A 21107-nucleotide genomic window follows, 5' to 3' on the forward strand; every position below is an offset into this window, starting at 1 on the left:
TAACAGTGGATAAATTCTAATGAGAGGAAACTTTTATATATATAAGCTAGTTAAGTTACTGTGTATTTAATATTTGATCTTTAATACATATGTGGTGTGTGTATGTGTAATAAATGATTTTGATAGTGTGGTAAATGCCTTGAGAATTATATGTCATTCATTACATTGGACAGATTAAAGGTAAATATATTTAATCAAAACTAACACAATATATTGATTTTTATTACTAGTACTTCAATAAATACAAATATATGAAAAAATGAGTTATATTGTTGATCCCACATGTCTTTCTAATAGTGTTTCATATTTTGACACTCTTAGGGCCAAATTGCCACATTGGGATCATTTCTTGGCAAAGCACTGAATCATCCAGGTCACCAATATAAGCAAACCATTACATGCAGATGATCAATATGAACAAGGTCATCCATATTAGCTGTAATATATTTAAAATCCAAATCACACATCATACACATCAATATAAGCTAACTATAACATACAGGTCATCAATATGGGCCAACCATTACATGCAAGTCATCAATGTGATGGAACCCATACATACAGGACATCAATATGAGGTAACTATTACATACAGCTTATAAATGAGCTAAATATTATATATAGGTCATCACTATCAGGATTCCATTATCAAAATGAGTAAACCATGACAAGCGTTATATCTATTTGACATAACCATTACATACAGCTTATATCCTTATATTCATATTATCTATTAAAACAAGTTCAAGCTGCTTCTGTATCTCATACATTCTCATTTTCAGCAATCATTTGCTCTTCATCAAGACTGGTTCTACCTAAAAGAGAATCTGCTCGGGAAAGATCATCTTCAGCTGGTATACCTAGAAAATAATAGAACGTAGCTGTAGAAATACTTTTGATCAACAGTGTCCCAAAACAAATTTTAATAACGTTATGTTTGTCCCGTGATGTCCTACTGTCCACATTTTTATTAAATTCCCAAATGGTGCTTGATACTCGTATTTAATTCATTCTTCCATATTACATACTCAGACTGTCACTATTTAAATGTTTACACTGACGTATGTGTGTAGATCGTCTTAGAAGCACAAAATCCAAATGTTATAAATCTTAACGCGTTTTGAAAATAATTCACACTCTAAACCTAAAAGAATTGAAAATGAAGAAAAGATTGGGGTATGTGATAAATTGAAAACTACCTTTGGTTTTAATATTTCTCTTAAACACATTATCGGCTGTATCGAGATGAGGAAATAGGAATTAAGTGCCTTTCCAAATCTTGGCTAGAGGGTATCAAACATCAATGATGCAATGAATTTCACAGTAATCCACTATAACATTACACCCTAAGCTGGAAGTCAAAAACGGCAAAAACCCTTAAGAATCATGGAAGCACATGTAAACATGTAGATTTTCTGACGATGGACGTAGTATGTACCGAGTTTAAGAACAATAAAAAAATACAAATGAGATTGTGTCATACGATGTAATAAGTTACAAAACAAAAAGAGAAATAACACAACCCAAGCCCAGTCTAAAACCTGATTTCCAGGTTGAGTCTGTCGTTGTTGCTGTTTTTGGGGTTAATACCATTTCTCTTTGCAAGACAGGCTATACCTAGCAGCCACTATAAGGACAAGGACACATATCAGAGTTATATTTTTCCTTGCGATAACCTTAACCTTGAGGCAGCAGGTCAGGGTATGGCTTGCAAAACACTATATTTGATATACAACTGGTAATGTTTTATTGAAATAGTTTCAGTCGTTCAAACGTTATAATCTGGATAAATATAAGAAGTCATTGGATTTCATTTTCTCTTGCTGCTACCTTGACCTAAAGGTAGATGGCTTTGGTATGTTAAGTGACACCCCAAAACAAATAATAAAACAAATACGAAACTTTCATCTTAATATATTCATTCAATATTTTAAAATAGGATCCACATATTCATCGATATTAAGAAAACTATAACATTATGCTTTTATTCTTTAACTAAAATGTTTTTTATTGACTCACTCCCTTCACTGAAAACAGTGTGAACTCAGTCATCTAAATCTAATGACAAATGACATTTCAGGCATTCCATAGTTTAAATTTCAACTTTGCAAAATGCAGGACACACTCACTAGGTATACAAGCATATATTTTAATACTGACAGAAGTGTTCTGATTTTTTTGAATCTCTGAATTCATTTCAGCTCTACCAAATACCACACCACTTCGAGACAAAAATAAACACTTGTCCTAACGAATAAAATATTCTTGCTCTGATTCGTAGGAGAAAACAATTATGTATATTACATTAGTAGAAAATATATCACCACGGTAACGAAAAGCAAATGCCTGATCAACAGACACCCCCCTCGTCTAAAGATAAACTAAATTGTCAGTCCCAAAGTGATGGAATCAGTGTCTTCACAGTATAACATAAACAATTGTTTCTATTATATGATCAGTATTTATATAATAACCTCCTTATATGCATTATGTTGGTTGATATCTAGCAAACGTACAAAATATCTGATTAATTTCCTGTAGTCATATGGTCCTCATTATGTAAATCATCTTGCTGTGACTCTTCAAAGAAGGTTCCTTCTTCTTCGTTGGTCTGCTCTACTGTCGATGAGACCTGCTCATTACTATATACAGACTTTACGTGAGTTGTCTCTTCATCAACTGAGTTTGTACTACCATGAGATTCAGGATGATGAAAGATGCTGGAGGAAAAGTTTGAATATCCATCTACTAATACCTCAACCTCCACAGTTTCAGTGGATGGGATCTCTGCAAAAATGTTGACACAAGCATAATTTCTGATCATAATAAATATATTTCATGTGGTTTCCGAATGATTCGGAAAATAAATAAATAAATAAATAAATAAATAAATAATAATAATAATAATAGCACAATTTCAAGATAATATATAAGTAATATTGCAGACATTAAACGTTTGGTATTTTAAAGAAGTTGTGGCCATTCAGATGTTTGGAATAAGACGGCATGGATTACATGACATAAAATGACATGAAATGACACCAAGGTGTGTGGTCTGGTGTTATTGTGAGGATCTTTAATCATTCAAATCCACTGTATGGAATTGTCCCTTCAGTATAACCAAGAACATGACCATTGTCGACTTAAGCTCAAAAAACTTAGAACCATCAATAATATCAATAGCACTTGGAAAATGGAAAGATGTACCTTTTTTAAACATAGCAAACAATCCTGGTTTAAAAAAACAAACATGAAAAACAATGTCATGAAATGAATTTAAAATACTTTTGGATTGTCTTGGTCAGTATTCCATTGCCTGGCATGACATGATCTCATTGGTGATTTCATGGGGCGTACTGTTATATTTAACATTATACAACAATTATTATGTTGGTATGTTATCCATATAATGTTGCAATTACATGATAAATAGAATAATTTCACCTTGGAATATTGGTTGCATCAGTTGAAAAAAACGGTTTCTGTATATATGGGGAAAATGTACAAGGTTCGTACAATAATGTTCTTGTGATGTTGCCACAGGGTTGCAACACTCAAACTTGAAACTGTGCAGCTATAGAATCTACAAATTGAACTGCTTTTTATGCAACCTTGCAGACATGTCCTTGTGCCCCTATTTAGTTCTACACATAACATCAGCAGTTAATGTTCATGTTCCTGGAGCAAACAAAATGGATAAATTTAATGGATGTTGAATATATCCAACAGATAAAACCACATTGAAAACAAAATTGCTATTCCTATGGCAACATTAACCTCAATGCAAGTGCAGGATCAAAGGACAAACTTTCATTAGATTACAATAAATGTATCTACTCATCATTAATGAGCCAGAAGTGGGCATACCATCATTCGCCTAGCTGACAAATGTACTTCAGAGACGAATGCCAGAACAAGTTGGACAATGTATATGGTTAGGTATGACACTTTCTGATATTTATCTGTTTCTGATTGTTGCTCAAGAAAAATGTTCTCATAACAGGTAAAAGACATTTTAAATATTATTTTAAGTTCATATACATATGCATTACAAGGTTATTTTAATTGCGAGGTTAGGTATAAATTTATACTTGCTTACTCAGTCTATAAATTGTAAGGTCAGGTTCAGTAACGTTTACTTAAGATATTTATTTACAGCCAAAAGTAAACATCTAAGTCACCACAGCATAAATTATGTATGGATCAACTCAGTAAATAAAAAATTCAGATGTGCTACGTTGACCAGATAACAAGATTTCGGATCGAGAATATTCAGTCTTTTTTTTTACTGTAAATCCAGTTGGCAAATAAATCAGTGTCAGTAGGCTGTTATCTGTTGAAATTTTATCCAATGCGGTTGATTGCATATGTTATGAAAGTAATTGTTTCAAGGTTGTACATCTTGATGATATGTCAGCATCATTTGTCCGAAATTGAAATATCCACGGCCAGGACACAGTATGCAGTGTTTGCTTCTAAATTTGTGTAAGTGTTTTTTTACTTTAAGTACCTGCAGCTATATTTATAGCATAATAACATGATTAGTCACATATGAAAGTTGTTCACACTTGGACACACTTCAATCAATGCTGATAAACGTCCGTTAAAAGTTTCTTAAGACTTTTATTTTAGTAAATGCACCCTTGGTTGGCAGATTGGCATCATTCGTACAACTTTAAAACCCTTTCATGACGGAATGCTTTATGTAAAATATGGACATATTTTTGTGAGTGATTGTATTAGGAAGTTATAATGTATTTACCATTTTTAAATTGCAGCCATATTTGATGCTGAATTGGCATATTTTTTTAAATATGAAAGCCATTTTAGCATAATGCTTTCTGTGAGATTGATACATTTCTGCTGAGTAGTTTTTGAGAGGGAATCATCAATGTTTGTCCTATTCTTAGTAATGGTGAAAACATGTACTCATGGGTTTTCATTATTTGTATAAATTTCGAAATCGTTATTGCCTTGATTGTTTGAACAATGTTTGCTTAGACGTTTTTAAGAAGTTGATGTTTAAATGTTATTCTAATTTTGCAAACGTGGCCTGTGAATTTGCAACAGTACAAACCTGAAAGCTTGGGTTTCTGTTAAAAGTGGTCAAATTTAACTGAATGGCTTCTTTGAGGAACTGATTTAAAGACTTTTCTTCTTTTAGTACTAGTGGCCAAATCTGATGGTGGAGTGGTATCATTAGCACAAATCTGAAACGTCGTCATGCCAGGATGCTTTCTATTACGTTTGAGCAAATTCTAATCAGGTCATAATGGTGAACACGTTATTGAAATGTTTGCATATTTTTGATGGTAGATTGCAATCATTTGATTGTCATAAATTGTGCAAATTGGAAAAGATTTCATATCATGATGGTTATGACATGATGTAAGTAGCGTCCTCCTGTGAGGATCTGCTCACTTATACATCTCGTATGGCAGAGAGTGAGTCGATCTCCCACGTGAAGGAGGACCGGCTCGGTGTTGGCTGCGAGTGAGTTGCCACCGCCCCCTCGCCCCCCACCCCCAAGAGTTCGTTGGTGGCAACAAGATTGAGATACAAGGTAAGTAAAGAGGTTGGATCTAGTCTTTCATATCTAGAAAAGAGTTTTTCTGCAGATCAGAGGGGCCTGACAAGAAATTGACGGTGACTGGGCACCGGTCTATGAGTACTCATGTATTTAATGTTCGAGTTGGCAAAGCTTACCAGACATGGCCAGGTGTAAATGTCAAAAAGAACATTGGCAATGCAATAACAACAGACTCCTACTGAGCAAATGCGCTGAACATGTCCTACTAATCACGAGCAGTATTCGGCCTGCCCATTTGTAAGAATTCGTCTTGGGTGCAAACGCGCGACAAGCACTGGCATCTTACTGACTACCTCATTGTCAGGAGAAGAGACAGGCAGGATATCCGAGTAACGAAGGTCCTGAGAAGTATTTAATCTTGGACTGACTATAGGTTCATAATTTCCAAGCTCAGTATCCAGATTCAGTCTAGCAGACGCTTAAAACACAAAATGTTCCTAAAAACATCGTCGCCTCTGATTTGAGAGAGGAGAATGTGATAGAAAACTTTGTCAAAGAACTGAATAACCTAATGGACACAATTTATGTGAATCCTGAGAATGTCGATGAAAACAATGTATCTTTCAGAGACTCTATACTCTACTGCATTCAAACACTCAGTCCCACGTTAAGGAAAATCAAGATTGATTTGATGAGAGTGATGCTGGTATACAGAAAGATATGAATAGGAAACATCGGCTACAGGATGCAATCTATATGACAAAACTTCACCATCTAAGGAGGCAGACTTCAACAAAATCTAAAGGACTATATACTGCAAATTCAGAGAGTTACATGACTAATAGCTAAGCAGTAATGCAGACGAGATTCAATCCTACACTGACAGAAATAAACCAAAGAACTTCTATAAAATGCTTTGAAGATAATCTATGGGCCACAGGCATCAGGAACATTTCCAATAATATGTGTGGACAGCACAATACCTCTCATTGACAAACAAAAAGTTACTTCAAGAATGGGCAGAACATTTCATCAAAACCCTCAATCAACAGTCGTCTGTCAGTGAGGAGGCAATTGGATTACAGCCACAAGTGGAAATCAATATATCACTTGCTGATTCTCCAATGCTGACTGAAACTGAGAAAGCAATTGACCTGCTGTCAAATGGCAAAACACCTGGAGCAGATGGGATTTCAGAAGACGCGCTTACAACCAGGGGCTCGCAAATGACACAAAACATGACTGAAATCTTCCAGTCAGTATTGGCTCAAGGAACGATGCTACATGATTGCAGGGATGTGCACTTCGCCCACTTGTACACGCTGAAAGACAACAGAAAATTCTACAACAACCACCATAGCATCTTTATGCTTTCAATATATTAAAATCCTCTCTAGAATAGTGATAAATTACCTTGTGTATGACATCGATCAAGGGCTACTACCTGAGATTAAATGTGGCTCAAGGAAAGGACGAGCTACCCCGAACATTGTTCTTGTAGCTCCTCGACTCCAGGAGAGATGAGAAGAACAGAACTCCAACCTGTACACGACATTCATCGACCTGACAAAAGCCTACAACTTAGTCAGCTGAGGTTACTTTTGAAATATCATGATAGCATTTGGTTGTCCAGAGACATTTGTCGTGATGGTTTGGCAATTAAAATACTTAGGCCTGTCATGGACGTCGGCGAGTCATTTGAACCATTCCCAGTCGAGCATGGAACCAAGAAAGGTTGTGTATTGACTCGATCCCTAATCAGTATGTTGTTCTCTGCCATCGTTACTGATGCCTTCTATGACTATGACACACTATGACTATGACACATGGATCGCCATAAGATACCGGACAGAGGGCAAGCACTTTAATCGGAGGAGACTATCGGCAAAGAAAACCTTACAGGAAGGGCCTGTTCCTGATTAACTATTTAGTTACAACCGTTCCCTAAATACCAGATTTTAGTCTGACATGCAAGAGAATATAGACCAATGCCCAGTGGGCCAAAGCCATTTCAGAATACAAATTGGCCTGATCAGCTACTTACGTACACACAGAAACTACACAAATTAGTGTTGTCTTCCAACTCGAAGGATGAACAACAATGATTCACTAAACTCAGCGACTAGTTTGGTTCACACATTCATTTCTGTCACACACTGCATTCAGCTGCAAGAATAAAAGTTCAATAACGTTAGCAACACAAGTCACTTGAAGGAGCTATTAGCCAAAAGATATTTCCTGCAATCAAAGATATGACCATTTTTATTTCTTCCTTTCAACAGTTGAGTATTGAAATCAACTCCTATATTCGTCAGTGATACCAAGTTTTTAAAGATGGCATCCATGTTGGTCATATTTGATTTAGGATCGGCACCATTATAATTAAGAACCAATTAGACTTCATCAGAATGTGATTGAATATCCCGTGTTGATATGACTACCCATATTTGACAAGTAACATTAACAGGAATTTTATGATGGCCATCGTGGTGGCCATATTGGATGTATGATGGCACCATTCGCGATTAGAGGCAACTCGAGATCATAAACAATCTCTTGGCTGAAGCTACATGTCGATAAGACCATTGATTTAATAGGCAAAACGAGAAACGATACCTTTAAGACAGTCACTGTCGTGAATGTTTTAAATACAAGATTGGCACCAAGTGTACACACTACAAATTGTTTGGTAAAATCCGATGTCAATGTCACGTTCTGTATATAAGTAATAGCCACAAGAAGATTATCCAGGTGACTGTAATGGCAGACATATTAAATATCAGGTTGGTACCATTTCCGCTAATGACCAAACAGACATCATACAATCTTTTCCTTAAATAATAACAAGATTTTCAAGATGAACACAATGGCGGTAACATTGGTGTTCAGATTGTCACTATGATCATTTAGGACCAACTAGACATTACTAGAAGTCTTCCGGTGAAACTCCCATTATTTTCAAAATGGCAGACGCTAACGACCATATTGGATGGATGAGCAGCGACAGTTTCATTTAGGACCAACTAAACACCGTAAGTTTTCAGTGAAAATCACTTGATGATATAAACCATCCATTCGTAAAGAATAGTGATAACAAGCTTTCAAGATAGCGGCTGTAGCAGCCATATTGTAATTCCATGCATCACCATGATCATTTATGATCAAGTAGACATCGCCAGGAAGGATCTGGTGAAAATCCATGTCGATATAATAATCTATCCAGAAGGAATACCAATATTAGAATTTTCAGGAAGTCCACCATGGCATACCCGCCAGATGAAACAGTAAAGCAGTGTATAATTCTCTTTAAATTAGGCCAATTTTCAGCAAGGTGTAATAAAATGTCCTGTTCCACTATTGTAGAATTAGATTCAAAAGCTCCTGAAGTATGATCTGCTGGCATAAAAGCAGCATTAACGTCAACTAACAATTTTATAAAGTACACTTAGACCTTAATAGCCTTCACTTCAGCTTCAGAAACCTCAATGATGAATTCCATGGAGATTAATGGCTTTTGAGTAGATCTCTCGCCTTGACGTTATCCTTGTTTTGTCTTATTTCACATGGCGCTGGCAATCATCCCTCCTGCCATGAGTAATACCCATATCCACATGACATATTGTCTAATGAATGTAATTATTGCTTTCCCTGCTATTTTTCTAATAATCGGAAAATATTCCGTTTTATTTATGTGTGGCTTCAACGGTTTAAGAGGATGATTGTGTGTATTCATTCGTTGGATGACATTTCTAAATCATGTTATAAGCAAACGTTTGCTTATGCGGATGTTTTGCATGAAAATCATCAGCAGATTAAAGTATCATAGATACATCTGCAAAGACAGTCTGTTCCCTGGCAAAGTGCATTGCATCTAATCGGAAAACACTGATCTGGACCAAACCGAACATTCTGATATCCAGATCTGACCATTACGATCATATTTTCGCATTTGTCTGCTACTATTCTGTAAATCTGCAGGCCGAGGTTCATTTCACAAAGTCATATGAACAAATTGTAAGTTTTTGCATCAGTATTGGTTCCCATGACTGATGTCGATGTGTCAGCCAAATTCTTTTATGATCAGCTACTCCAAGGAATGAATGTGTATGCAAAGCTTCATGGTAATCCTCGAGGTAGTTCGCACAGAATAGTCATAAGAAATTTATGCTGACAGCCAGTGGATGACACATACCAGGCCGTCCAATAAGTTCTTCTGAGTAGTTCTAAATATGTAACAGCACACTAATTTATTGATATGCACATCTTAAGTTGATGATTATAACATTTACCAAGTTTCATGACAATCAAACCACTGAAAACTGAGACAATCACAGCATTTTGGCATGCATTGTTTTCAGCTGCAAGTCAAATTGGCCAATAACTCTTAGAAAGTAATTGTAGGAGCATAGCGATTAGTTGATATGTTTATCTTCAAGTGACCATAATATCTACCAAATTACATCACAATATATTGTTACGATGCAATGCAGGGCAAAGTTCTAAGTCGAAAAGAAGTTTTGACTCCAATCCCTGTTGCAAAATAGTGAAAACAGCACTTGCTCTAAATATATAGCCTAAGGCTAAAATTGATATGGATCTTTAAAGTGCTTCAAAATTAAATGTGTACAAACGTAAGGTGATGTTACGACACAACATGGGAATGATGGGACATTAGTGACAGTATTATATCTCGTCCACCATTTAAGTATAAAAATAATTATTAACTAACTGTAACGGGTTTATTCGTGCGTATCTATTTCGGAAAATCCTTTAAATCGAACATAAAGTTCTCCTACGAAGATTTTTTTCAGTTTACAGGAAAGATCGAAAATATTGCCATTTTTTTACAAACATGAAAGAGTGATTAATATCATGGTCATTTAGACCCGTCAAATGACCAAAGTATTGTTATGCTAGTAGTATGATATAAACGGTGATTAAGTTTGGGTAAGTTCTTAAGTGAGGCATGGAATAATGAAACCGACAATTAAGAAACAAAACAATCACCATTGATAATAATGCAAAAAAGGTTACCTATCATTTAACGGTGTGTTTCAATGTTTATACTTCAATCATGAAAAAAATTCACGTTTCAAACAACTTTTAAAAAAATACAGATGTATCATATATATCTACGTCAAAAAACGACCAATGTATTGTTCCTGGGTATATGTTTGATATAATCCCAAATGAAAGATAACTATTTGTGACCTAAATTAAAGCTGACCCCACCATTTTCTAACTTCCTGAAAGTTTCTAACGGAGGCATATCATATTGCAATAGAAGATTAAGAAATCAAAGTATCACGAATTGTAATTATGGAACCAGACCATTGATCATGTCATTATTGTATTACCCTTTAACTTTGAATTTTGATGTGCTTTTTATTTGAATCAAGAAAAGTTCTCATTTCATACGGATTTGAAAAAATACCGATGTACGGGATAGCTACATCAAATTACGACTGTATGTTTTATGTTTCATATAATCCCAATTGAAAAACATAACTCTTTATTGATTCAGTTCAAACTGACCCAACCTATTTTAATACATTCGTATATCACATCGAATAATGAAACAGGAGATCAATAAGTAATGAAATAATCACGATTTATAATCGTCCAGAAAGGTTTTTGATCATCTCTCGTTGAAATGGTAATTCTTCTGTTAATTAAAAATCTACGCTCATTCATCTTTCCGCCCACATATGATTTCGTTATTTCAAGAACATGTTTAATAACAACTGAACTGTGCCCTATACTGTGGCTTAATATTTGCAAGACATCATGTTTTGTTATTTCTTCTACTGTATCTACTGCAGCAACTGACAATAATTGCAACCAAGCAAGCCAGCACTATAATTGCAATCATTACTGGGGTCTATAATTCTACATGGAAAGCGAATGTACGGATATTAAAATATCTGGTACTAGCCACTCTTGATTACACATACCATTAACTCCTTGCTGTGGCTGTACTGGCGCAATTCTTTGTTCTTTGTTGCGTTTCTTGCATCTTGTCCAGTGAAGGCCACAGCATCTACAAAATGGCCCAGCAGCATGAAAGGAATCATTACTTTGGCTCCCAGTCATACCTGTTAAGCAAAGGTATGAATATTAAAAAAGTTGGTACTAAAACTATTGTTTGCAGTTGCTTTACATTTTATTATCAATGAACAGTTTCCTCTAATCAATTGACTACGGTAAATAGTTTATTGATCTGTACACAAGATATCTTGCTGAATCTATTGAATTCATCACACCTTCAAATGATGATAATCAAACCTATTTGAAAACAAATATGGAACTCGAACACAAATCAAATCTAAATATAATCCAGGTGTCCATAAAATGATCAGAACATATGCCTAGTTGTTGAGAATTCTGAAATGAATTTGAAATAAACGTTCAGCCATAAAAATAAATTTGGTCTATGATTATCATCAATTTGATGATTTACAATTGTAAAGGCAGGCACCAAAATAAGATGATTTTGTTGAACAGTTTATAATAATAATATCGGACATAATAACAAAACTGTTTCAGACAGCAAGATAACAGGAAATAAAAACGAGTCTTTTAGATCCTTCAAAGGGAATGATTATCTGCAAAGAATTTGCAAAAATTCAGTTTCATGTCCCGTTGTAGTCCTTTCAACTGCTGAGTCAATTTGAAACTATCTTAAGATACTCTAGCATACCAAAAATATTTCCTCAGATGTTCCAGTTAACACGTCCATAGGATTAGTGCATTAAAAATATTTCATTCAAGCTTTGAAATCTTGAATCTATCATGGATGGCAGATCGTTGAATTTCTCTCATACTGCCACCATATACTCATATGATGAGTCTGGTTAAATTCATAATAACTTTTCGTTCAGTAAAGTCTTCATATGTATGCACGAATTGGGTTTGATAATAATCCGTTTATTCTTTTTATATCCCATTACAAATGAAAACCTGACGAAAGAGTTTTAACCAAAAACTTACAAATTTTGATCTTAGCTTTTAATTCACCCTATATAGCCATTATTGTACTTATGTGCAAAAATATTCATACGTGTATTCATATAATCAACAAAGTTTATCAAAATATTTAAGAAGCGTGAAAAAATAAAGTAACGTTTTAAACCAGAACGTGTAGCAAATTTTATATGACTGTGACCTTGAAACTCAATGTTAAAGGGACTAGCAAGTATAATGTTAGCTTCATATTGACTCATTCTAAGTATGAACAATATCCATCAAAGGGTTTAAAAAATAAGAGGGCATTTGTAAAGTTACGAATATATTATTATAACATTTTTGTTTATTTGAACATGGTAATAAATCTAACGATGATTGACAAACAAAATAACATGCTATTAAAGGATCTAATATAGATCCTAGATATATGCATGAGGCATGACATTACTAAATGACATAGATACAAGAATGTCAGAGGAGAACGATTTACGTCAGAGCATACTGCAAATATCTGGGCACTTTTATAATACTCTCTGATTGATATTAAGGCTGTTGGACACTCTCCGAGTGATATCAAGGCCATAGGGCGACCTCTGAGTCATATCAAGGCGGACTGGATGAAGTTTACAGTTGTTATTCTCTGTTACATCATATAATTTTGATGTGGTTCATTGTCTGCGCTTAGTGATCGGGAAGTAGCTAAACCCATCAATAGTTGTTAGCCACTCAACTAATGTTTGATAACAGGATTCAACCAAAAAACCCTTGCAGCTAAATCAGGACAGTAAAAAGGCCACGGCGACGTTTGGATGATTTGCTGCTTTAGAAATTCTCTCACAACGGGTGATATATGCGAAAAAGTAAATTGATACCTTAGGCGCCAGTGTTGGGATGCGTAGTTCGGTATTCCACAAAGTTTGGCTACACTATGGAGTCATACAAATATCCAGTCACTCAAGTAAAGTCATGTGTTTATACTGTCCTGATTTAGCTGCGAGTCGTTTTTGGTCCAGTCCTGTTCTGAGTGGCACACAATGCGATGGTCGCCATGCGGTTAGAGGTGAAGTTTTAAATTGTATCACCAATATATCAACAGGTGAATATAAAATGGCATTTAATACTTTTTTATTCAAACTGAGAAAGTGTGTAAAGGTGCAAGAAGGGGTGGATCGATATAGTGCTCACTAATAAAGAACTCTGTAACGCATAACACTAATATTCAGAACTTTTTAAATACCCAACCCCAACCCCTCGTATTAGCAAATGAAGAAACCTTAATCAACATCAATTTGGAACTTTTCCATGACTGTGACCATCACCTCACCATCAGACCTTTAGGGCTGTATAGCTTGTCTTAGGATCACTTGTCTTAGATTAATAATGATTTGTCCGAATTATGATGAGACTCTATCAAGGTATTTAAGAATTATATGTAAATGAAAACTCCAAACAAAGCATTAAGATGCTGTTGATGATGCAGACGCAGGTAGAAATGTAACATCTCTGTCACGCTTCACACTAATGTGCGATTTACAGTTTAAAAAAGGAAGATGTTGTCAGAAGTAGAGATTGTATAAAAAAAACGTTTAAATTTTTATATTCTTGCAAATAATAAAAAGTGTTAATGACTTTCTCAATTAGTTATAAAATATTAAACAAGACTGTTTGCTGTCAAATTCAATGCAGTATGACAGTATTTAAACTCTTTATGCCTGCTGAATGTTCAGGACAATTTTAACCATTGCAAATAGGGTTTGAAATTAACGCAGCAAACTAGCAATTTGAAATGGTTACCTTGTTAGTGGAAAATGTATGCAGTGGGATTTTCTCATAGCATTCTATATATTCTAGTTAATTATCATGTAATGAATATATTATTACATAAACCTTACATAAACATTTTGGCTGATAGAATGGGCAATACAAATGTCTTGGCTACCATTGTTGACTCTGCAGAAGACATATTTCAAAGAGCACACTACCTGTACCAGATACCTCCTTCATGGGCCAGAACCTGCTGAACAACGTATGAATCGGCATGGTTGAATTAAAAGCTCACCTTTATTTGGTGGATAATTTCCACTGATGATAAACCACAAAGAAACTCATTTCTATATGTAAAATTAATTTTGTATATTTGGTCATGCATTAGATATCTGCATTGTAACATTGGATGTGGATGTTATCTGTCAGTAGTCTACTCTGTGTTCAATCCTCATAACTGAAAGGGAAAACTAATAAGTCAAGTAATAGCTTTATATATTATAGGACAATATGTACGGCAAGTTATCAGTACTGGTTTATATGCTGCCACAGAACTACCACATAGTTGGCTTATTCTAACATATGGTAAATTTGTAAAACAAAATGAAACCATGATATACCAGAGCATGTCACAAACACACATGTATCAATTTAAGTGAATTAACTGAAAATATAAAATTAGAGCTTTTGAATGTATAGTAGATTCATGAACTTTGTGTAAATTTGACATAGTTAACTACCGTTATTCTGCAAAATTTGCCCTGAAATTTGGTTGGAAGTAAAGTGCCTATTTAATAAGTAGAGTATAAAAAGGGGCCCTTACTAATGCATTTGATAAGTAAGGAACAAATCGATTTGCCTGTGACTACAGACTAAATCCATTCATTTTTCCCATGCAATGTTTGTACAAATTCAAAGCCAACAACTATATCTGTAATGGAAACAAATCGATGATCGATGACGCAACTCCACATTAGACATTGATACAAATATCTAAAGTTGAGATTTCTCAATGGATACAGATAATTTATTAGTTTACTGCATCTTTCTTCTAGTCAGCTGACAACAAAAATATGTTGCATGATATGTTACCTTCAGTTTCTGATTCACACTGTCCCTCTGGGGATTCAGGACTTGAATTAACATTCCCGTTACGATTTTCCTGGTCTGATTCCTGCAGTTCACCAGCCACGAGGGATCGGTTAACATTTAAATCTTCCATTGGTATGTAAGTAGCACCATTGTGATTGTGTAATGGTTCATGTTCATCTAAAATAGTTAATAGTAATTATGAAACTGACATATCTACATGCAGCACATATTTCGAAAGCTAAGTCCCTGTTTTAGTGTTGCAGTTTTATATAATACATCTGGTGTACTGGTAACATCACTAATTATGTAAAATATTGCAACATAAAAAATAGCGATTTACTTGTTGAACATATACCTCTTTCCATGTCATTAGTTAGATTGTATCATTACTAAATTTCATCTTATTTACTCCTGTTAATTTTAAAATTTTCTCAGCCTGTTGTTTGACATTTTTGTAATAGCATAATATACGGAAAGACCCTAATATCGATATTCTTTTCCCTTATATGACCTTGAGTTAATTCATTCATTTTTATTATATGAGTATGGTGTATGTTTTAACTAATTTTAATGATCCAATACTTGTATACTACTTTTGCTGACACTCCAGACGTAAAAATTCCCTCGACCGTGTGATGAGAATTCATGCTCTAATAAATTGAACTCCATAAAGATTAGGAGTCCGACTCATAGTAATCTTGCCCATACTCACTACTCATTATTATTTTCCGAGGACAAAGCATGAAATAGTGACATATCAGTGCGAGCAGGGAGGAGGGAATCAAATAACAGCAACAGGCAATTAGTACTGCACCATTAAATTTAGTTTATCGCTATATTCTCCCACAACAATACATTAAAATATAAGTAATAAAGAACCTATTGATATTGAGAATCTGAATTTGTCGGTTCAGTGAGAGGCTGGTTACGTCATGATTGGGGAAGAAAAACAACCAGGAATAGTCACCCTTCATGCAAAGGTTCAAACAGGTTTTTAATTCGAGAACACAAGAAACACGAGTAATTACATCTAGGCATTACTAAGTGCGACACCTGTCTTCACAACTCAAAATACCTGCTATGTGAGAGTCTGCACCAATGATACGGCCTTCGAAAATATGAGCATGTTGGAAAGGGCTGCCCTATAGGCATTCATAGAAGAAATGGAGAATTGTTTCGTTTCGAAAAGGAAATGAAAAGCAGCCACAGTGCTTAAAGAGGGTCAGATAGTATTAAAGCATTTACTACTACACCAATTGCAAAAGATTATCCATTTGCCACCAGAGATCTTGTATTTAGACTGTCTCCTAGACTGAACGATACACTTAATGACATTGTTTTAAAAAATTGTACTGGCAAAGAAATAGTTTGCAATGAGCCAAGAACGAGATTTGATAATCTGCGGCGTGTTTTGTAGGAGACAGCCCTTGTGCTGTGATAGAAGGTTCCACCTCTGTGGTAAAGTTCTTGGCTGATCTGCCAGTAGGTCGATAATTTCATTGAATCACAATTTTTGGGGTGACAGATGGACTAGCAAAATGGGCTGAGCAGTGGAGTTCCTTATTTTATGAAGTACTTGTGTAACTATCTTTAATTGTGTTAAGGTGGAAGCAAATGGACGATCCCAATTCAGGCTGAAAGCATCCACTGATGAATCCCTGGTCTGGAACTCGGGAAGCATATAAGGGGAGCTTGATGTTTAGTCTTGTTGCTATCAGGTCCAAGGGAAAGGTAACACCATCTAAAATCATCAAAACAGGACACTATTCTCTCATCATCACAAGAATGTATTACATCACCTTATCTTATCAGCCAACCAAATTGTTTTTATATTCGTTATATGTTACAAGGAAAACTAGCTTTGTCTTCACCAGACTCTTATTTGATGAAGATCTGAAGAGAAAAAGCAAGCTGTTTGGTTGAAAGAAAATAACAGTCGAGGGAAGTCTTTGTATTTGATAATACACCTCAAAATTGAAAATACGCACCTACATTGACCATATCTGGCATTATTCTACACGTTTTGGACGAGTTTTATTTGAAGTTGACTGCTATTTTTCCTCTGTGTTGTGAATTGTGTCGTGAAGCAGCAAAGTGAAACATAATTTTCCTGAAAATCATAGCCTTGGCCGCATTCAACACCTGGTCACTCACAACAATGCAATTATCAATCCAATTTATCTGTGCATGCTAACTTTAACGATATATGACAGGTTGATGCTTACATCAGAGGTCACTCGAATTAAGATTACTGCATCATGAACACAAATCTGTGTGGAACATTTGGATGAAAAATCAATGAGAGGAGGACACTCAAGTAGGGAATAAAACTTCTGTAAATGGTGAAATGGAATGCTGGAAAAATTAAGTCATTTAAGATCTAGATAATATAAAGAGGCATGCCAGATTTGTATAAAGGGCGGTGCATAACTACAGTAAATGATCTAACAGAACTAGAGAACCCAAGCTCATTCAATATCTCAGATTAAGCTGCATGCCAAATGTTGGTGTAAAGTCTAGCAATTCTTCGAAAGAGTAAGCTTTGGAAACAAAAGTTTGAAGGATTTGATATCAAGGGTCATGATACTTATAAATAAGTATTCAGAGAGCTGGAAATCAAACTATACGGACATACAACCCACTAAACATCCGAATAAAAGCAAAACAAACCAAGCTTTTCCAGGAAATTGCTGACAGATGGGTAGATGGATGGTCGGTCATAATTACTATAGGACTTGGTTCATTTCAACTACCAGTGTCTCACTTAAACCATTTTTACCTATGTGTACAACATGAAAACAAAATTTCATTTATCCATCTCAGGTCGTTTCTTCAAAAGTTCAAAATATATCGAAAGGTAAAAAATTATGGTGATTGCCCAAAAGTATAATAAGGTCAGCTAAATAAAATATGTTCCTTAACTGTATTTATCTTATGCGGAGTTGGCTTAACTGTGCTAACAACAAGGATTTTTAACCAAAAAAGTAAAAGTCGAGAAAACTTTAAAAATTGTATGAAATTGTTTTTAAAATTGCTTTTATGACCTAATAATATAGTTAGGTCACCAACATGCAGCTATGGTAATATTTTACATAATTTCATGTTTAAAATTTCAGAGGTTCAAAGATTGTTGTGTTCTTGCAAGAGTAAGGATTTTCAAATGAACAGACAAACAGACAAGATCTAATATGCCTTCTTCTGCAATCAGAGTGGTGGTATTACGTCTGGTACTATAAACAACGAAATATCAACCCAGTACATTATATTAAACGGAAAGGTACCACGAAGACAATTGCTAATATCACGAAAATAATGATACTATGTAGGTATGGCTGACTTGTCAGAGTTAACTAGTAACTTGTCAGCAGAATCTTCATTGGACAACATTTATTTGTGGGTGTTGCTGATAGGTCATTTGTTGAGCCCTTACTTCTTTCTGTAGCCCTATTCAATGTCCGCAATCTTCTGTCTACGTAGCACTTTACACATGTGACAGACACGGCTGTTATGATGACAAGAAAAATGATTATGCTTCCAGTATGGATTACTTGAGTCCATCTACAAAAAATAGGAATCACTTTTAATTACTGATAATAAAATGCACCCACCAATCAGAATAGCTGCTGTCGAGATGCAAACCATAGTTTTGTGTGTTACAACCTGGTGAACATACCATTAGACTACAATGTTTGGAAAAGCTATGCTGGAGGCTAGTGGCTAGATAACTTCAACTGACACACAAATGCCCACCACCCCTTGATCTTTGACCTTAATTGTCAACCAAACCCCTCCAGCATAAACCTTTATTCAACATTTCAAGAAATAAATGTTACTCTAGAGTTGAAAATCTTCCTTGCAGCAAAACAATGGAACATTCTGATTGTGTTTTGGTTTAGTTTGATTTGTAATGTCAGAGTTACTATTAAGTAAAACATGGAGCGTAGTCATGTGTTAGGATGAAGATGCTTAATTCACATCGCAGAGCAGTCAATATGTTTTTACTGTCCAACCAGCTAGGAAGGGGCACAATACAGTTGAAGTGAGGATATTCGTATAGCGAGCAATCACACTTACCATTAGACTAAAATGCCGACTCCAAGTAAAATGGTTTGGACGATAAAAAATAGCAATTAAACACATCTGATACAAATTTTATTGAATTACACATCATGTACCGTCAAGCTAGAACGATATGCAGCCTGAGATTTCCAGCTTAAATTGCAACTAACTGATAATTCCTATTCATGAATAGAAGGATGGTTACTTTTACCTAAGGAAAAACAAATTCAGATTTATGTTAACTTGTTTTAACATTATTTTTCTTTTATCAACATTTCAGAAAATAATTATGTATTTGTTGATACTAGAAGAGGTACCTGTGTCTCTCGATTGTTACGCAGATGAGAGAATAAACTGTATAATGTCAATGAGAAAAATGTGACAATTTAATGTAAAAGATACAGTAATATAAAGCCGGTTAAATAGTCTTTAAAATATGAGACTTTTATGTTGAAAATACGCTATAATGTACACCAGGATACATTACGGGTTGTAACATTTAGCAATATTTTGTAGAAGGAGACTGTTAAAGTTGTGTGAATTATATTTGTCATGAATTACATAAATGCTATTAAATGATCTGATATGCAAGAAAACTTCTGAAACAATTGTTTGACAAAAATACTTCGCGTCATTAATACAGGACTAAGGGCTGAAAATGTCCACTTGTCTGCTGGTATTTACGAAAGGTTGCCGAGAATGAGCAAGTCACTTTATCAAAACTGTTCATCCAGCTGGAGAAGTAGTATTTAAAGCAGATTCAGTATTATGTACAGCATAGAATGAGGAAAATTGATGAAGGACATGTAAAAGATCCAAGTCACTTGCTTATGTGTCTTGTCACTTGCCCCTGCAGGATAAGCGGCTAACTGAAAATGTTTCAAGCCATTTTGTATTATGTTTGATCCACAATAAGATTGTGGTTGAGAATTCCTTATCTTAATTAACAAAATACGTCTTTATACACATATGAGAACGATTCTTTATAATTATGAAAACCTTCGCCTTATTCAGAAGAATGGATTTTATCCCTCTCATCAATTGAATGGCCTAGATTGCACTTGTGAAAGTAAAGTCAGTAGTAATCATTAGTTTCTTTTCTGAACTGATGCTTAAAATGACAGACATGTTTTATAGAAGATAGAGTATCGATCACTGGTCTATAGCAGTATACATGCCTAAAGGTTTATGTCAAAGCTATAAGAATACATCAGTGTTTAGAGGGACATTTATATTATATATCACCTCATACACAGAAAATCCAGGACTAACATTTTGCCGAGAATGTGATATAATAGTTCCATTTATGTTAAAACAATTGAGCGATAACATTGGCAACCGTTCCGTTTCCATCAACGCTACCGTGTGACATGACGTACAACACTTATATTCATATTTCCACTATTGTGTGACATGACGAACAGCACTTATATTCATATTTCCGCTATTGTGTGACATGACGAACAATGCTTCTATTCATATTTCCACTATTGTGTGACATGACGAACAACGCTTATATTCATATTTCCACTATTGTGTGACATCACGAACAACACTTCTATTCATATTTCCACTATTGTGTGACATGACGAACAACGCTTCTATTCATATTTCCACTATTGTGTGACATGACGAACAACACTTCTATTCATATTTCCACTACTGTGGGTCATCATTAGCAACAGTTACATTTATA

General features: G+C 34.9%; 1 protein-coding gene across 3 annotated transcripts in view; it reads right to left on the reverse strand.

Moving 5' to 3' along the window:
* Nucleotides 1-206: 206 nt before the first annotated feature.
* LOC149782110 (uncharacterized) overlaps nt 207-21107 on the reverse strand; it is a 63999-nt gene continuing 43098 nt past the window's right edge. Inside the window, exons 8-12 of one of the 3 annotated variants that reach the window (XM_089933549.1) lie at nt 18783-18910; nt 15353-15529; nt 11485-11625; nt 2517-2787; nt 207-860 (exon numbers count right to left, since the gene is read on the reverse strand). In XM_089933549.1, coding sequence (XP_089789675.1) covers nt 2528-2787; nt 11485-11625; nt 15353-15529; nt 18783-18910 — 706 coding nt within the window. In that variant the 3' untranslated portion in view covers nt 207-860; nt 2517-2527. Of the gene's footprint in view, nt 861-2516; nt 2788-7574; nt 7697-11484; nt 11626-15352; nt 15530-18782; nt 18911-21107 lie in introns of those variants that run through there. The other 2 variants (XR_016414226.1, XR_016414227.1) reach the window with 2 other exon arrangements.

The sequence above is a fragment of the Sinohyriopsis cumingii genome, chromosome 15 (genome assembly GCF_028554795.1).
Source record: "Sinohyriopsis cumingii isolate HCF-2022 chromosome 15, ASM2855479v2, whole genome shotgun sequence".
NCBI classification, from domain to species: Eukaryota; Metazoa; Mollusca; class Bivalvia; order Unionida; family Unionidae; genus Sinohyriopsis; species Sinohyriopsis cumingii.